This window comes from Lagenorhynchus albirostris, unplaced genomic scaffold (assembly GCF_949774975.1).
Source record: "Lagenorhynchus albirostris unplaced genomic scaffold, mLagAlb1.1 scaffold_257, whole genome shotgun sequence".
Lineage (NCBI taxonomy): Eukaryota > Metazoa > Chordata > Mammalia > Artiodactyla > Delphinidae > Lagenorhynchus > Lagenorhynchus albirostris.
Window position 1 is genome coordinate 83,147 of NW_026783405.1, and position 15,012 is coordinate 98,158.

Below are 15,012 nucleotides of genomic sequence, written 5' to 3' on the forward strand. Positions count from 1 at the left end.
TATTTTGAGCATCACTTTGAAAACATAAAGAATAAGATCTTCTCACAAGCTTAGATACCTTGGAAATGTTTCTTTCTTTCATTTATTTATTAAAGTATAGCTGATTTACAATATTACATTAGTTTCAGGTGTACAACATAGTGGTTCAATATTTTTATAGTCTATACTCCATTTACAGTTATTAGAAAATATGGGCTCTATTCCCTGTGCTGTGCAGTAGCCTTAGAAATGTTTAATTGCTCATCAAGCACTGACGTGGGGAAGCTTTCCTTAAGCACAGGCATGCAGTGGGGCTTTCCCTGTGCGCCCAATTTAGAAACTTGTGGTGCTCGCCTCCCCCTGGGAGGGCGTGTGGAGATGAGCTCAGGCCTTCACAGAGAAGCGACTCAGCTGCTGCCTGAGATTGACTCCTTCTGTGCTGTGCTGATGGTACATTTCAGTTTTACAGACTTGGTTTCGGTAAAGCTGCATCCGCACACCAGTGTCTACGTAGGGGGTGTCTGCGTGGATGCAGTGTATCTTTAGAGTCAGAGATGGCAGTGTCGAAGCTGAATTTCCGCCCCCATCTCCCAAAGGAATATTTATAATAATCCTTCATTCCTCATGCTGGCTTGGAATCTAAGCAGTTAGATACCAGACTCAGAGCAGGGTCATGGGGTATTCCTCTGCAGGGCCTGAAATACCTCCTCTCACAGGAGTACCCAGGTGGCTCAAGGGGGTGCAACCCCTTCCCCAAGCCATGTTGGGTTGATTCTCCCAGGAGTCCTCACATCTGAGGCAGCTGCCAAGACATCTTCAGCTCAACAACCACCAACAAAATAACCCGATCGAATAACACCAGGGATTCAGAGGACTAGACCAAAACACGAGGTAGCTTGAAAAACCAATCCCATGGCTCTTGAGTTCCCAGTCAGCTTCAAGATATGAGAGTCAGTGATTGTGGGAGGAAGAGATGTTTTGGGGGAGAGCTGGGGGCACTGCATGAGCGGGCCTGCAGTGGGACCACGGGGACCACTTGGAGAGCTTGGAGCATGTGTGCCTACAGTTGGGAGACACTGCAGTTAGTGGGCGAGAGAAGAGCTACCTAACCATCTAGGGGCAGAGCCAGGTGGGCTCGGTCTGCACTACCAGGGTTGTTGGGAGTAGTTCAGTGTGTGTGGGATGGACAGTGGGTGAGCCAAGAGCTGGCATGGGAGATGCGGCTGAAGGATGCAGGTGTCCAGCGGTGGGAATGAAGGACACAGGAAAGAAAGTCTCCGCTTCAACTGCATAGCAGGCCCAGAGAGCTTGAAGCCACCCTCACCAGAGAACTGTCCTGCCCCCCCCCACCGCCCTCACTTCCGCCCACGTAGGTAGGAGGCGACCAGAGATGGGCAGACACTGACTACTCAAATGTCAGCTCTGCTTAGCTGGGGACGGGGAGAAGAAGTCTCAATGTGAATGAAATTTGAAGTGTTGATTAATATCTCGGACCAAAATTCTTTTAATTTCGGAAGCGAGATGTGTTTTGTTACTTCTGAGGGTTTTGACTGCCTGTCACATGAGAGTAAGCAGGAAAATCCCAGGACCTGGCAAGTTTTCATCCAAGACAGGGGACGATCCTCCCACTGGAACAGTTTAAAGGGACTTGTGGGAAGCATAATAATAAACACGGGTGAGATCACACCACACACTGTGCTTGTTCAGTGTGTGGGCTACAAGTGGAAAAGCATCAAGTCAGGGTGCCAAGAACCAGTCTGATGATGTCTGTGGTTCTAAAAACATCTGTTCCTGTACCTACTGATACAGAGAGTAGAGCTATTTAATCCTTTTGTTCACATCAAAAACTGCCTGCATTTGACATTCCATGTCCCCAAAGTGTGCCACAAGTGTCTCCAAGCTTAGTTCCTAGTTTCTTTCTTGCTGGTGATGCTATCAGGTGTGGTTATCTGGTGATGTGCCCGGAGAAATGGGAGGCTGGCTACCCACTAGGTGTTCAAGTCAGGGGCCAGCCTGACAACCCCCCAAAAACATCCTGTATATCAGTATTTCTAGGGGAGATGAGATGACCCAGCTGTTAACAATACAGAAACCCTCCCAGAACACGACCATTCCAACACTCAAATGGAACGAGGAAAATAAGGTGAATATATGGATAATTAATTTCTTCAAGAAAGCTCTTTTCCTTGAAATTTCCATTTACAAGTGAATTTTTTTCCTTTTTGGCCGTGAATTATCCAGATAATTTTTACAACTTACACATAACCAATTTTCTGTGGTTGAAGGAAAAATAGTATGTTCACTAGCCAATGACTGTTAATCATAACCCGCCATGGGATTCCACACTGGGCGGGAGGTCTTTCTTCCATGACTGACAATCTGTATTTGCTTCTTCTCTGATGCAGAATCTTACTTTCCCGTGTAAACTCTGAAGCAAAACCGTTAGATGCCAACAAGTGCTTGCATGTTGATACCGTAAGATCTTTCAGTGTTTTTCCATTACTGTGATCTCCATGGAATTACCCATTAAAAACACCTGCGTCCACTAGTAGACGTTATTATCAATATAGAAATATCAACACTGTAAAAAAAAAAAGTGCCGATTTGGCAACTGGCGTAAGTACTTCATGAATATTATCTCTAAGACACTGGACACAAATATTGAATATCAATAAAATCAGTAAAAGAAGAATTTGAATGATCTGAAACAGGAGGGCCATAAATGCTCCTATGGTTTAAGGAACCATATCAGATGAGTTGTGATTTCACATTGTTTTGTCGAATGAGACCATTGCTTTACTACAGTGCTTGCATGTGATAGGAGTTTAGTGCAATCATTGTTTTCCCCACACTGGCCCTGGGGTTAAACATAAACACCCAAGAGTACTCCAATGTGGGTATCACACATAAGATGCTTGCTTCTCTAAATCCTGGCACACTGCTTATGAATTACAAGAAGGAGGCAGTTGTACTGGGAGGAAGCAGAGGGCTTTCTGCTTGTTTTATCATTTTGCACTTGTACTTTGCCGCCTCTGCACACTTGGATTTTGTCTTTTTGTTTCTAGGGTTACAGTGACCGCCATGTGCAACATGGACTTCAGCCGGTTTCCCCTGGACACACAAACGTGCTCGCTCGAAATTGAGAGCTGTGAGTAGACTTGTGCCCGGATATCCACACACACATCTGAAGTTACTCTAAACACCTCTGACCCTCAACAGGAGCAGGACGTGTTCCTAATCGTGCCTATGCTTTTAAAATGACTTTTTAGATAGAAGCGAAGTCTGGGGTAAGTTTGAAAATCGGAAACAAATTTGGGACTCAAACCTTCTATTCCCATAACTGACCCTTTTAATGCCCATGGCAATGGCTTTGAACTTTGGTGCACACATACACACACACATACACACACACACACATACACACACATACACATACACACACATGCACACACACACACGCTCTGGAAAGTTAAACACCAGCCCCAGGAAGAGCAAGGCTGCGGCAGCATCCAGGACTAGCCGCTGGCATCTCTAGCTCTCTGCGAACCTGCCCCCGTGCTCCAATCTCTGCCAAAACGTTTCCTCTTATGGGCACAGTCTGGACCCTCCCATGACTCCCATTCCTATACTTCTCCCGAACCAACACACACCCACTGCCACGTCTCAGCCTGTGTCAAAGTCCCATAAGGAGTCATGTTGGCCCAGGGCACCTTGGTAAGCCTCCCCGGGCGGTGGTGGTGCAGCAGGGGTCCCCTGGCTCCAGTCAACCAGGGCCAAGGAGCGCAGGGACGTGGACCCCCATGTAGCAGGGGCCGCATGGACAGCTCTGCAGGACGCTTAGTGTGGGACCAGGGGGAATAAACCCCAGGACCAAGGGGGTGACTGCTTCCTGCACCACGGCTTTCCACCTGCTCTGTCCTTTAATCCTCCCAAGCTCCCTGTGATCTCCATTACACAGAGGAGGGGCGTAACACAGTGAAGGACTAATTGTTGGCTCCAGACCTTGCTTTCCCCACAATACCCAGGCAGCAGCATCTGTCAGGGTTCCACCAGAGAAGCAGAACCATAGGAGGTACACAGGGAGAGAGTTAGTACAGGGGACCGGAGCGTAGGGCTCGGTGATCACCTGCAAGGCAGGCCGTGGGGAAGGGCAGGCTGGGGACTCTCGGGCAGGAGCCCACCCTGTTGCCCACAGGTGGAATGTCTTCTTCTCTGGGAAACCTCAGGTCCGCTCTTAAGGCCTTTCAACTGATTGGATCAGGCCCACCCAGATTAATCTGGGTCATCGCCTTTACTTCACATGAACTGGTTGTGGATGTCACAACTACAAAGCATCTTCCCAGCAGCACCTGGAGTAGTGTCGAATTGAATCACTGGGTTCTTACTATAGCCTGGCCAAGGGGACACGTGAAAGCAGCCGTCACACAGGTCAAGGGTTAGAGGCAGAATAAAAGAGGAATAAAATAGAGCCTCAGGGAGCCCCAGAGAGAACTGTTTACACATGAGCAGACTGGACCGGCAACCCCTTAGGGTGTTATCCCAGTTCTGCCCACGCAGCAGGTAGGTCTGCTTGGCTGGGGTAGGTGGTGTGCTCAGCCAGGTGGGCAGGGCAGGGAAGTGTAGCGCCAGAGGGAAGTGGGCAGGGTGGGGAAGTGTAGCGCCAGAGGGAAGTGGGCAGGGTGGGGAAGTGTAGCGCCAGAGGGGAAGCAATCCTCAGGGGAATCGCTCTGATTCTACCCTGGGCAGGAGCAACCGGAAGCCTGCAGAGAAGGGACTTGTTCTGCTGCATCTCTTTATGGGTCCTTTCTTGCTGGAATGCAGCCCTTATTACCTGAGAGAGTGTTTAAAGGTATTTGCCGGGCTTCCCTGGTGGCGCAGTGGCTGAGAGTCCGCCTGCCGATGCAGGGGATGCGGGTTCGTGCCCTGGTCCGGGCAGATCCCACATGCCGCTAAAAACAAGAAAAGAACAACAAAGGTATTTGCCATCAATAATGCATCGTCACCCTTTGAAAGAAGAAAGGTGTAAATCACCCATGGTTTAGAAAGCTGAACCATATGAAATGTTGCCGCTATTTAACCTGCAAACAAATTTTTTAAAAGAGCAAATTGTAGTTTCTGGTCTACAAGTATAGCAATTTCATCTGGTTTGAGGCTGAATTGAGGGGTGAGCGCTTTTGCAGCGATGATGATCATTTAGGCCTGAGGCCTTTGCCCTGATGACTTTTGGAAGGCCGAGGAGAATTAGATTTGTCTTTTTGGATTTACTTTTGCTTCATTTAGACTGCGGTTTGTTTATTCAGACCATCTTATCCCAGTCCCCACAGAGCCTCACAGGCTCGTCGTCTTTCCTGGCGTCTGACGCTGTCTCTGTCTTTCCAGATGCCTACACGGAAGACGACCTCATGCTATACTGGAAGAAAGGCAATGACTCTTTAAAGACAGATGAGCGGATCTCACTCTCCCAGTTCCTCATCCAGGAGTTCCACACCACCACCAAACTGGCCTTCTACAGCAGCACAGGTGGGGGCGGGGCTAAGAGAGGGGCGGGGCTAAGAGAGGGGCGGGGCATCCTCCATCTCAGAAAGCCTGTGAATTTGTGGTCAAGTGAGCAGAGCCTGTGCCACTTGGATTTGAAACCAAGGATCTGGACTTCTAGATCAGGTCTAGAGGGTGGTGAGCATTGGGTGGGGGTGATTTTTTGATACTTCCAAAACATCAGAAGTGATAACCTAGAAAATGCTGGTAAGGGCTCCAACATAAACCCCATGGGGAGGTCTGTTTGAGACGACAGCATCGCCAGTTTAGCAGCAGGAATCTCACCCTGATATAACTCCCAGAGCGCCCTCTCCTATGGGCAAGAAATAGTCCAATTTCAGGTTTATTGTTTTCCGTTCACGTTCTCTTGGCTTCAGCCCCTTTGAGTGCTTCTCTCTTAACCAATCCCCTCCTACCATACGACTTGCACGACCCTCTTGGTGAGCCACGGTGCAGGAACTACTCGTCATTGGTCATTCTCTGTGGGCAATGTTGTTGCTTTCTGAACCAAGGGCCTGGGCAAGCTTGCCAACCCTCCCCCCCATCCCACCCCCCACCGCCCGACGTTGCCTGAGGGCAGGCGCTGTGGTATTCCTCTTGGCCGCTGAGGTTACAGCTGAGCTTCACTCTCTCCAACCCTTGCCTCTTTCTTGACCAATTACCTTTCAGGCTGATTTTGCTCTAATCTTTATGCAGTTTCTGTTGCTAAAACATCGCATGGTTGACTACCCAGAGAAGTACCACCGTTTGAGTCTCTCTGATCTGTAACAGAGGGCACTGCTCCCTTCCAACACGTGGCGATCCCGCGTCTCTTAGCTTTTGCATACATCACCCACCAGTCTTGGTCCTTTGGGGGATCCCCCATTCCTTTGACTCTTAGCATTTTGACCTTCCTCCTTGCGTGAGTCCATTTCAGGCTGCTATAACAAAGTACCATAGACTGGGAAGCTTCCAAACAACAGAAATTTATTTCGCACAGTTCTGGAGGCTAGGAAGTCCAAAATCAAGGTCCTGGCAGATTCAGTGTCTATGAGAGCCCGCTCCCTAGTTCAGAGACTCACTGTGTCCTCACATGGGGGAAGAGGCGACGGAGCTCTCCGAGACACATGTTATAAGGGCAGCAATCCCGTTCATGATGTAATCACCTCCCAAAGGCCCCACCTCCAAATACCATCACATAGAGGATTAGGTTTCAACACACGAATTTGAGAAGGACACAGGCAGTCCGGAAGCACCTCCACAGTCACTTTTTGGAGCTGTTATAATTATAACCGTTGCACTAAAATTGTCCTGGATGCGAAGTTTTCTAGTTAATGTTGCCAAGTCCCCATTTTATTTTCAGCCCTCATCATGTCAAATTTATCCTGCCTTTTCCTCTCCTTCCACCATTCTCCTGTTCCTTTCGACTCCTCCCTGTAAGTTTTCCTTGTAAAGAACAACAGGGTGGAGCTAAAGCATAGCCTAAATGCATTGTTGTAGTTAGCTTGGTATTTTAACTTCAAACATATTTTCCCCCCCGTAAGAAATCCAACGGGCGTTGTTAAATCCATACATCTCAAGCTTTAACGTGTACAGGAATCATGTGGAGAGGAGTGTTAAAAGGAGGTTCTGAGTCAGTAGGATCTGGGGCGGGGCCCGAGAGTCTGCAGTTCCAACAAGCAACCAAGTGATGGCGGTACTGCTGGGCCCTGTGCTGTAGTTTGAGTAACAAGAGTCTTCAATGGCCTGGTTCCCTTTACGTACAGAACGAGGGCCAAAATTCCTTGAGATGGACTCACCCATGCGGTATGAGTTATCGTATAATCACTCTGTTCCATGTTTTTTCTCACTTCCCCTTTATAAAGGTAGGGTAAGTTTCCAGGGAAGCATCTAAGGCATTTATGATTCTCTGAATAAAGTTTGTCCTATGAAGGAGCTGAGTGGCTCTGCTGTGTGTTCTCTTTTCTTCCTGTGTCCCCCAGGCTGGTACAACCGTCTCTACATTAACTTCACGTTGCGTCGCCACATCTTCTTCTTCTTGCTGCAAACCTACTTTCCCGCCACCCTGATGGTCATGCTGTCCTGGGTGTCCTTCTGGATCGACCGCAGAGCTGTGCCCGCCAGAGTCCCTTTAGGTAAGAAACCTCTCAAGTGCACATTCCAGATATCTGAAAATACAAGTAATTCCTTCCAGATAAAACCATTCTTTCCAAATTGGCCCTGAACCCCTGTTGGTATTATAACTTGGAAAAACTTTGTTATTCATTCACAGGTAAAATGCCACTATTAAGAATCTATGTAGCAGGAATTCCCTGGTGGTCCAATGGCTAGGACTCTGTGCTTTCATGGCTGAGGGCCCGGCTTCCATCCCTGGTCTGGGCACTAAGATCCCAAAAGCATAGAGGCCAAAAAAGAAAAAAAGAAAAAAAAATCTGTGCAGCAAAGCTGTTTCTAGGTCCCCATAGGTTCCCATGTAAACAACTCATCTTTAATCTTGTTAGAGCTGAGTTCTGGGGTGGGTGGTCCTGGTCTGTGGTGCTTTCTCTGCCCACCTGCCTAAGAAAGTCACATTCTGTAATGGGGTTTCTCCAAAGGTGGCCCAAGGGATCTTTGTGACAGTCTTTGGGGGAAATTGTTTAAAATGAAGAATCCGGGGTCCCATCTACATGTACAGGATCAGACGCTCTGAGAGAGGACCAGGAATTTGCATTTGGAACAAGCTCCCCCAGTAATTTTTTTTTCTGTAAATGTTTTATATTTTGATTTGTATGGTAGTTATAGAAATATATAAATTCATTGAGCTCAATATTTAGGATTTATGCACTTTATTGTAAGCAAATTATTCTTCAATTTATCTCTCCGTTTTTAAAAATTTATTTATTTTCTTTTGGCTGCATTGAGTCTTCACTGCTGCGCACGGCTTTCTCTAGTTGCGGCGAGTGGGGGCTACTCTTCGTTGTGGTGCGCGGGCTTCCCATCGCGGTGGCTTCTCTTGTTGCGGAGCTTGGGCTCTAGGCGCGTGGGCTCAGTAGTTGTGGCTCGCAGGCTCCAGAGCGCAGGCTCAGTAGTTGTGGCGCACGGGCCTAGTTGCTCCGCGACATGTGGGATCTTCCCGGACCAGGGCTCGAACCCATGTCCCCTGCATTGGCAGGCAGTTTCTTAACCACTGCGCCACCAGGGAAGTCCCACATTCTTCAAGTTAAAGTAAGAAAACTAACCAGGTTTTAGGAAGTCTCGCTTTTTTAAATTGCTTGTCCAAATTTTTTTTTATTGTTATTTTTCCACTTTCTTGCGCATCTATTACCTTTTCCTGTCTTGACTGGTTTCCTCTTCTTACTCATTGATCTGTTGATCAAGTCTTTGTGATCTTTTGCCTTAGTTCACAAAGATAAAAACACCTTATCATTGGTGTCTGTCACTGCTTTCAATCCATAAGGTAACATAGTAACAGCTAATACTAATTGTGAAGTATTGGGCTGTTTTACATATATTTTCCCACTTAATTCGCATAAAAAAAGCTCACGAACTAGCTATTATTATCATTGTTTTACTGACCACCCCCCCTACCCCGCCCCCATAATTCCTATACATACTCAAGTCTGAGAATCCCTACTCTACAAGCCTTCCATCAACAGCTATTTGCTATCAACTCTCTTCCCCGCTTTAAATATCGCACCCACTCCGCACACGGCACCATTGCTAATACGTCCAGGAGCTTCAAGGGAGAGATGACCCACCAGGTTTTAGTGGAATAGGATTGGCGCTGGCCCTTAAGATGACCCCAATCCGCTGTGATTTGGTGTTTGCCAAGCAAATGTTCTGAGCTTAATTTGAAATCTTGGGGAAATTTCCACTGACAGATGCCCTGGCCTTTAACGGTTGTTCTGTAGCTTGAACAGTTACTGTGCTCAATAAATAAACATTCTAGTTTAAAAAATCTGTTTCCCATAAATGAGGTTAACATCATTCTTGGTAAAATTGACTGAGTCCTCAAGTCAACATGGCAGAATGCGCAGCCAGGTGCAGCATAGTGGGATGGGGCTCTGCCAGAAGTGCCCTGACAGCTGGTAATATAGGCCCAGGACTGCTACACCAGCAACAAGGGCACAAAGATTAAAATAAAACTTGTGTACCTTTTTTCCCTTTTTTGGAGAAGGAGTTATAAGAAATATACATACCTGCTCATATATGCAATCTTTGTTTTTTTATTCATTTATTTTTATTTTATTTATTTATTTTTTGGCCGTGCCCCGCGACTTGCGGGATCTCAGTTCCCCGACCAGGGATTGAATCCGGGTCAGGGCAGTGATAGCCCAGAATCCTTACCGTTAGGCCACCAGGGAAGTCCCCGGCAATCTTTGTTTTGAGCAATTGAATGGGAAGACCCTGCCAACCTGTCAGGGGCTCTCTGCCAAAGAACAGAGTGATGCAAAGGCTGTGATGAAGATGCAGGGACACAGCTGGGAGAGGGTGAGCACGGGGGATGGAGAAACAGGAGAAGCTTCATAAAAGCTAAAACTGGAAAGGTGAGCAGGTGTTTGCTAGACAGAGGGGGCAGGGATGGAGACATTCTAGGCTAGAGGAGCAGCTGGGAGAAAGAACAGAGGCACGAAGCCATCCAGTGGGTTTGGTGAAAGACAAACCCATGCTTCTTTCTGTATCTGCAGGGATCACCACGGTGCTGACCATGTCCACCATCATCACGGGTGTGAACGCCTCCATGCCCCGCGTGTCCTACATCAAGGCCGTGGACATCTACCTCTGGGTCAGCTTCGTGTTCGTGTTCCTCTCGGTGCTGGAGTACGCGGCCGTCAACTACCTGACCACCGTGCAGGAGAGGAAAGAGCGGAAGCCGCAGGAGAAGGTGACTTTACCATGAGCTGGAGTGTCTGCCCTGGAATGGGCGCCTGGACTAGCTCTGGACCCTGGCCAGGTCCAACCTCCTCTGTAAAATGGGACAATGACACCCTCTCCTCCACCTACTTCATGGGTTGGTGTGAAGAGCAAACAAAAACGGTGTGAAATTTACTCTGGGCAACTTCTTTCATTCATTCAAATATTTATTTGGCACCTACCATATACCAGGAGCTGGTAAGCCAAGTTAACTAAGACGTGGTCCCTTTAATCTTGGTGGTGTTGGTAGTTTAGTGATAGAAATAAATGGCAGTTCAACACAGTGGAACAAATGATTTATGAACATAGAGGTATCATAAAAGAAGCTTCCAGGAATTTCTTTTTCCAAGACATTCTTTTTAATAGTGGTATAATAATAAGTGCCTTGGATGTAACATGATTTATTCCCCTATTAATGGGCAGTATATTGTTTCCATTTTTTGCCACTATAATAAATGCTTCAATAAACATTAATATATAAATATATATACATATATATTTATATATATACACATATATATTATACATATTTATATATATATAAAAGCTTCCAGGGAAACATATCCTCCATTCTAGGAAATTTTCCTCCACATGTGACCTCATACATCTCCCATCACTTCCCAGATCATCTTCCCTCCTACCTGGTTTCCCTTTCATCCTCCTGTCTGCAATTCAATGGTTATCTCCTCCAGAAAACTCTAGCTACATAGGAGGAACTATCCCCACAATGCCACACCTTTCAAATTCCCCCCCATCCCTCCCCCCCCAACCCCGCCACGCTCTCTCTCTCTCTCTCTCACTCTCACACACACACACGCAATAATTGTAAACATTTTTATGAGGGCTCATATCAGTTTATGATCTCATGGAGAACATGCCGATTATCTGATCATGAACCTTCTTGTGCGTCTCTGATATGACGTGATGTTTCCTAACAGTTGACGGGTTACCTGCTGTTTTAGAATGTTTACTGTGCCACCACCGTTATTCCCCCAACCCCATAATAAAAACTAGAAAAAGGCAATGCTCTCCACTAGGCAGCTTCTTTGGAAGGGCTTCTGAGAGAGGATGCTGAGCTCACATCCCAACGTGCGTTTGCTGTGTCCGCAGCTTCCCTGCACCTGCGGGTTGCCTCAGCCACACGCGGTCCTGCTGGACGGCAGCTACAGTGATGGGGAGGTGAATGACCTGGGCAACTACACGCCCGAGAACGGAGACAAGCCAGACAGGATGATGGTGCAGCTGACGCTGGCCTCGGACAGGAGCTCCCCACAGAGGAAAAGCCAGAGGAGCAGCTACGTGAGCATGAAGATTGACACTCATGCCATTGATAAATACTCCAGAATCATTTTTCCAGCTGCATACATCTTATTCAATTTAATATACTGGTCGATTTTCTCATAAATGCCTGTAATTCTATAAATTTCACATTTTTCTATCTGTACTACAGAAATACCTGAATGATGAAAAATAACTTAAGGTTATGATGAAAAGAAAGTTCACAGCACCCACCCTTCTCCATCTTTCCAAAACTACTGACAAGACACTTACTGGTTTAATTTGCACTTACTGACCACCTATTGTGTACACAGCATTATACTCAGTGCTGCAGGTATAAACACCCATAGCAACTGATGATAGTTGTTACCGAGATCCCCTAGAAAAGCACGCTGCTAGTGAGGTGGGCACACTGTGGTTCAACCTCTTTTAGACCCTAAATGCTTATTCATACGAACCATGTCCCTTACGTGAGTGTCATTCTATTCTCTGGACCAGGTGGAACTGGGAAGCACCTAAAGTTCATTTACATAGAACATACATGCACCTAAACCCCACTTCGATCAAAATTCATACTTCAGTTTATAGCCTCTTACCTATTTTATATGCATCTCCTCATGTTGATTTCAATACAAGGCAATAATAATATTCCTCCTTTTATTTACCTCTTGTGGTTCCTGAGGTTTTACCTCTTCACCAGAAAAGCTCTTTTGACTGGGTGCAATGGCTTGGGTAGGAAATTTCCCTGGTAGGGAAACTTTGAAGAAGAGGGTATATGCATGCATTTTGTCCGTTTTGACATAGAGGTAACTAGCCTAGAAAACGTGTGTGTAAGTGTTCCCTGTTTAATAGTTGCTGCTTCATGGATCTCCACCTTGGAGCATGTCCAAGTTCAAAGTGAAGTCAGTAATGTGATATCTTCACTGAGGAACTTGGGAATAGACTGATTTTTTTTTCTGCATAAACTTTTCAAGGAAATGCATAATTTGGGACTACCTGTAACTCTTTAGGATGAGAAATACACGGTTTCTGAATTTTGAAAAAAGAAACGGGAGCACATCACTGGTCATCTCCATTTATACTCAGTGAATACCAGCATTTTCTGTGAACCAGAAAACAATGGCCACTGATGTAAGAGCATAAAGGAGAGTGTTCTATTATTTAAAAAACAAATAGCTATTCATACCATATATCTACAGGATCAACCCCTATCAAACTTATCCCAACAGCATTTGTTTGAAACTCAACTAAATTCTGTACACAGTAATGCCATTTTTATTCCAAAGTTAATTTGATCCCTATACTAAATAATATCATGCTATTTCTTAATGAGGGCTATACTTTAATCTTTAAAAAGACCCAAATTAAAAAAAAAAAAAAAAGACCCAAATTTGCAGAAATCCTAATTACAAGGCAATCTCCCATTTCTTCCAATAAAAGCTCATCAAAAAAAAAAAAAAGATTTTTTAGCAAACTCTAGTAGAAAAATGTAAAAGAATATAGATGAAATAGTTGAACGTCAACTTTTAGTATTAAAAAATATTTTTAGAACATTACCTTTTTCATGCTTATTTTATGAAACAATTTCAATCAAACTTCACAAACATCTTTGCCACTTGCTTTGTCCTCATGAGCAAGGCCACTTTAAACCATCTGGCAGGTTTCTGGGGCACATAATCTGAACTTCCATCTACCCCATTTGGGAAACTCCACCATTTGAATCAACATATAGGATGCTGTATTAGTCTGCTCAGGCCGCCAGAGCAAAGTACCGTTGACTGGGCAGCTTAAACAACAGAAATTTATTTTCTTTCAGTTCTGGAGGCTGGAAGTCCGAGATCAAGGTGTTAGCAGGTTTGGTTTCTCCTGAGGCCTCTTACCTTGGCTGGCAGACGGCCGCCTTCTTGCTGTGTCTTCACATGGCTTTTTTCTCTGAATACATGCATCCCTGGTGTCGCTTCCTTTTCTTTTAGGGACAGTAGTCATGCTGGATTAGAGCCCAGCCCTTATGATCTCATTTAACCTAAATTACCTCTTTAAAGGCCCTATCTTTTAATAAGTTGCACTGTGGGGTGAGGGCTTCAACATACGAATTTGGGGAGGACACAATTCAGCCCATAACAGATGCCCATGGGAATTATTCAGCTGCATAATAGTGATATCCAGTGCATCTTATAGGTATTTACACTTGATCTTTGCAACATAATCATATACAGTATTGTTTTTTAAACTTATCTTTAAAAGGCTTGTTTACATTGATATCTATACTAGTGATTATGAAGAATAAGTTATTAAATTCATGTTGTTTCTTTGCTATCTTTTCTAGCAATTCTCTCAGGTGACCTCTACAAGCATTTAAAAGTAGCATCGACTGAGGTGATTTCCATGGTAATGTTTTCCCAAGACAGTACTTTGCTCTCAAAGCTATGTAACTCAGAGAGAACTCTGTAATTTGACTTTGTAAAGACCCAAATACAAAGCAACTCTCTTTTCTGATAATTTTGGAGAAAACCTCACCTTATATGTGGGCATCTATAGTACTTAATCAACTTTTGCTGGCATGACTGGAGAATAGGAAGATTTGGTTAATAATATTGTCTGGTTAATATGCAGGTACCATATGGCCATATTGAATAATTAATTTTTAAAGAGTTAAAATACTGTAAAGTACACTTGACTAAAACTATATCAAAAATAATTTATTCTCTGTTGGATAGTTCAAAAGGCACTCCAGGAGTCTGAGGGATTCTTATTATTGTTGTGATACAATGTGGACATCACAAAGATGTGCAGAGTGTTAGCCAAGAGAGCACTGGGGCTAGTCAGACCAGCTTTTATTTCACGGCAACATTCTCTTCCTGAGTTTTATGTTCCTAACCAATATTCTTTAGTTTTTTCATAATTCATATTTCATAGAGAAGTGTAGTGATGCTAGGTTTTAGAGAGAATAAAAAAATGGAAACAGCCTAAGTGTCCATTGACAGATGAATGGATAAAGATGTGGTATATGTATTACACAATGGAATACTACTCAGCCATAAAAAATAACAAAGTCTTGCCATTTGCAACAACATGGGTGGGCCTAGAGGGAATTATGCTAATCAAAATAAGTCAGACAGGGAAAGACAAATACCATATGATCTCACATATATGTGGAATCTAAAAACAAGACAAGACAAAAACACACAAAAAAATGAACAAGCAAAATAAAACAGAACCAAACTGATAGATACAGAGATCAGATTAGTGGTTACCAGAGGGGAAGGGGTTGGGAGGGTGGGAGAAATGGGTGAAGGGGTTCAACCATACGGTGATGGGTGGTAACTAGACTTGTGGCAGTGATCACTT

The 15,012-nt window shown here is 45.0% G+C and overlaps 1 protein-coding gene across 1 annotated transcript in view; it reads left to right on the forward strand.

Moving 5' to 3' along the window:
• Positions 1 to 11,790, forward strand: part of LOC132514329 (gamma-aminobutyric acid receptor subunit rho-1) — a 31,890-nt gene extending 20,100 nt beyond the window's left edge. The window contains exons 5-9 of the mRNA XM_060138942.1: positions 3,045 to 3,127; positions 5,359 to 5,499; positions 7,476 to 7,628; positions 10,161 to 10,357; positions 11,497 to 11,790. Of these exons, the coding sequence (XP_059994925.1) occupies positions 3,045 to 3,127; positions 5,359 to 5,499; positions 7,476 to 7,628; positions 10,161 to 10,357; positions 11,497 to 11,790 (868 nt within the window). The remainder of the gene's footprint in view (positions 1 to 3,044; positions 3,128 to 5,358; positions 5,500 to 7,475; positions 7,629 to 10,160; positions 10,358 to 11,496) is intronic.
• Positions 11,791 to 15,012: the final 3,222 nt, after the last annotated feature.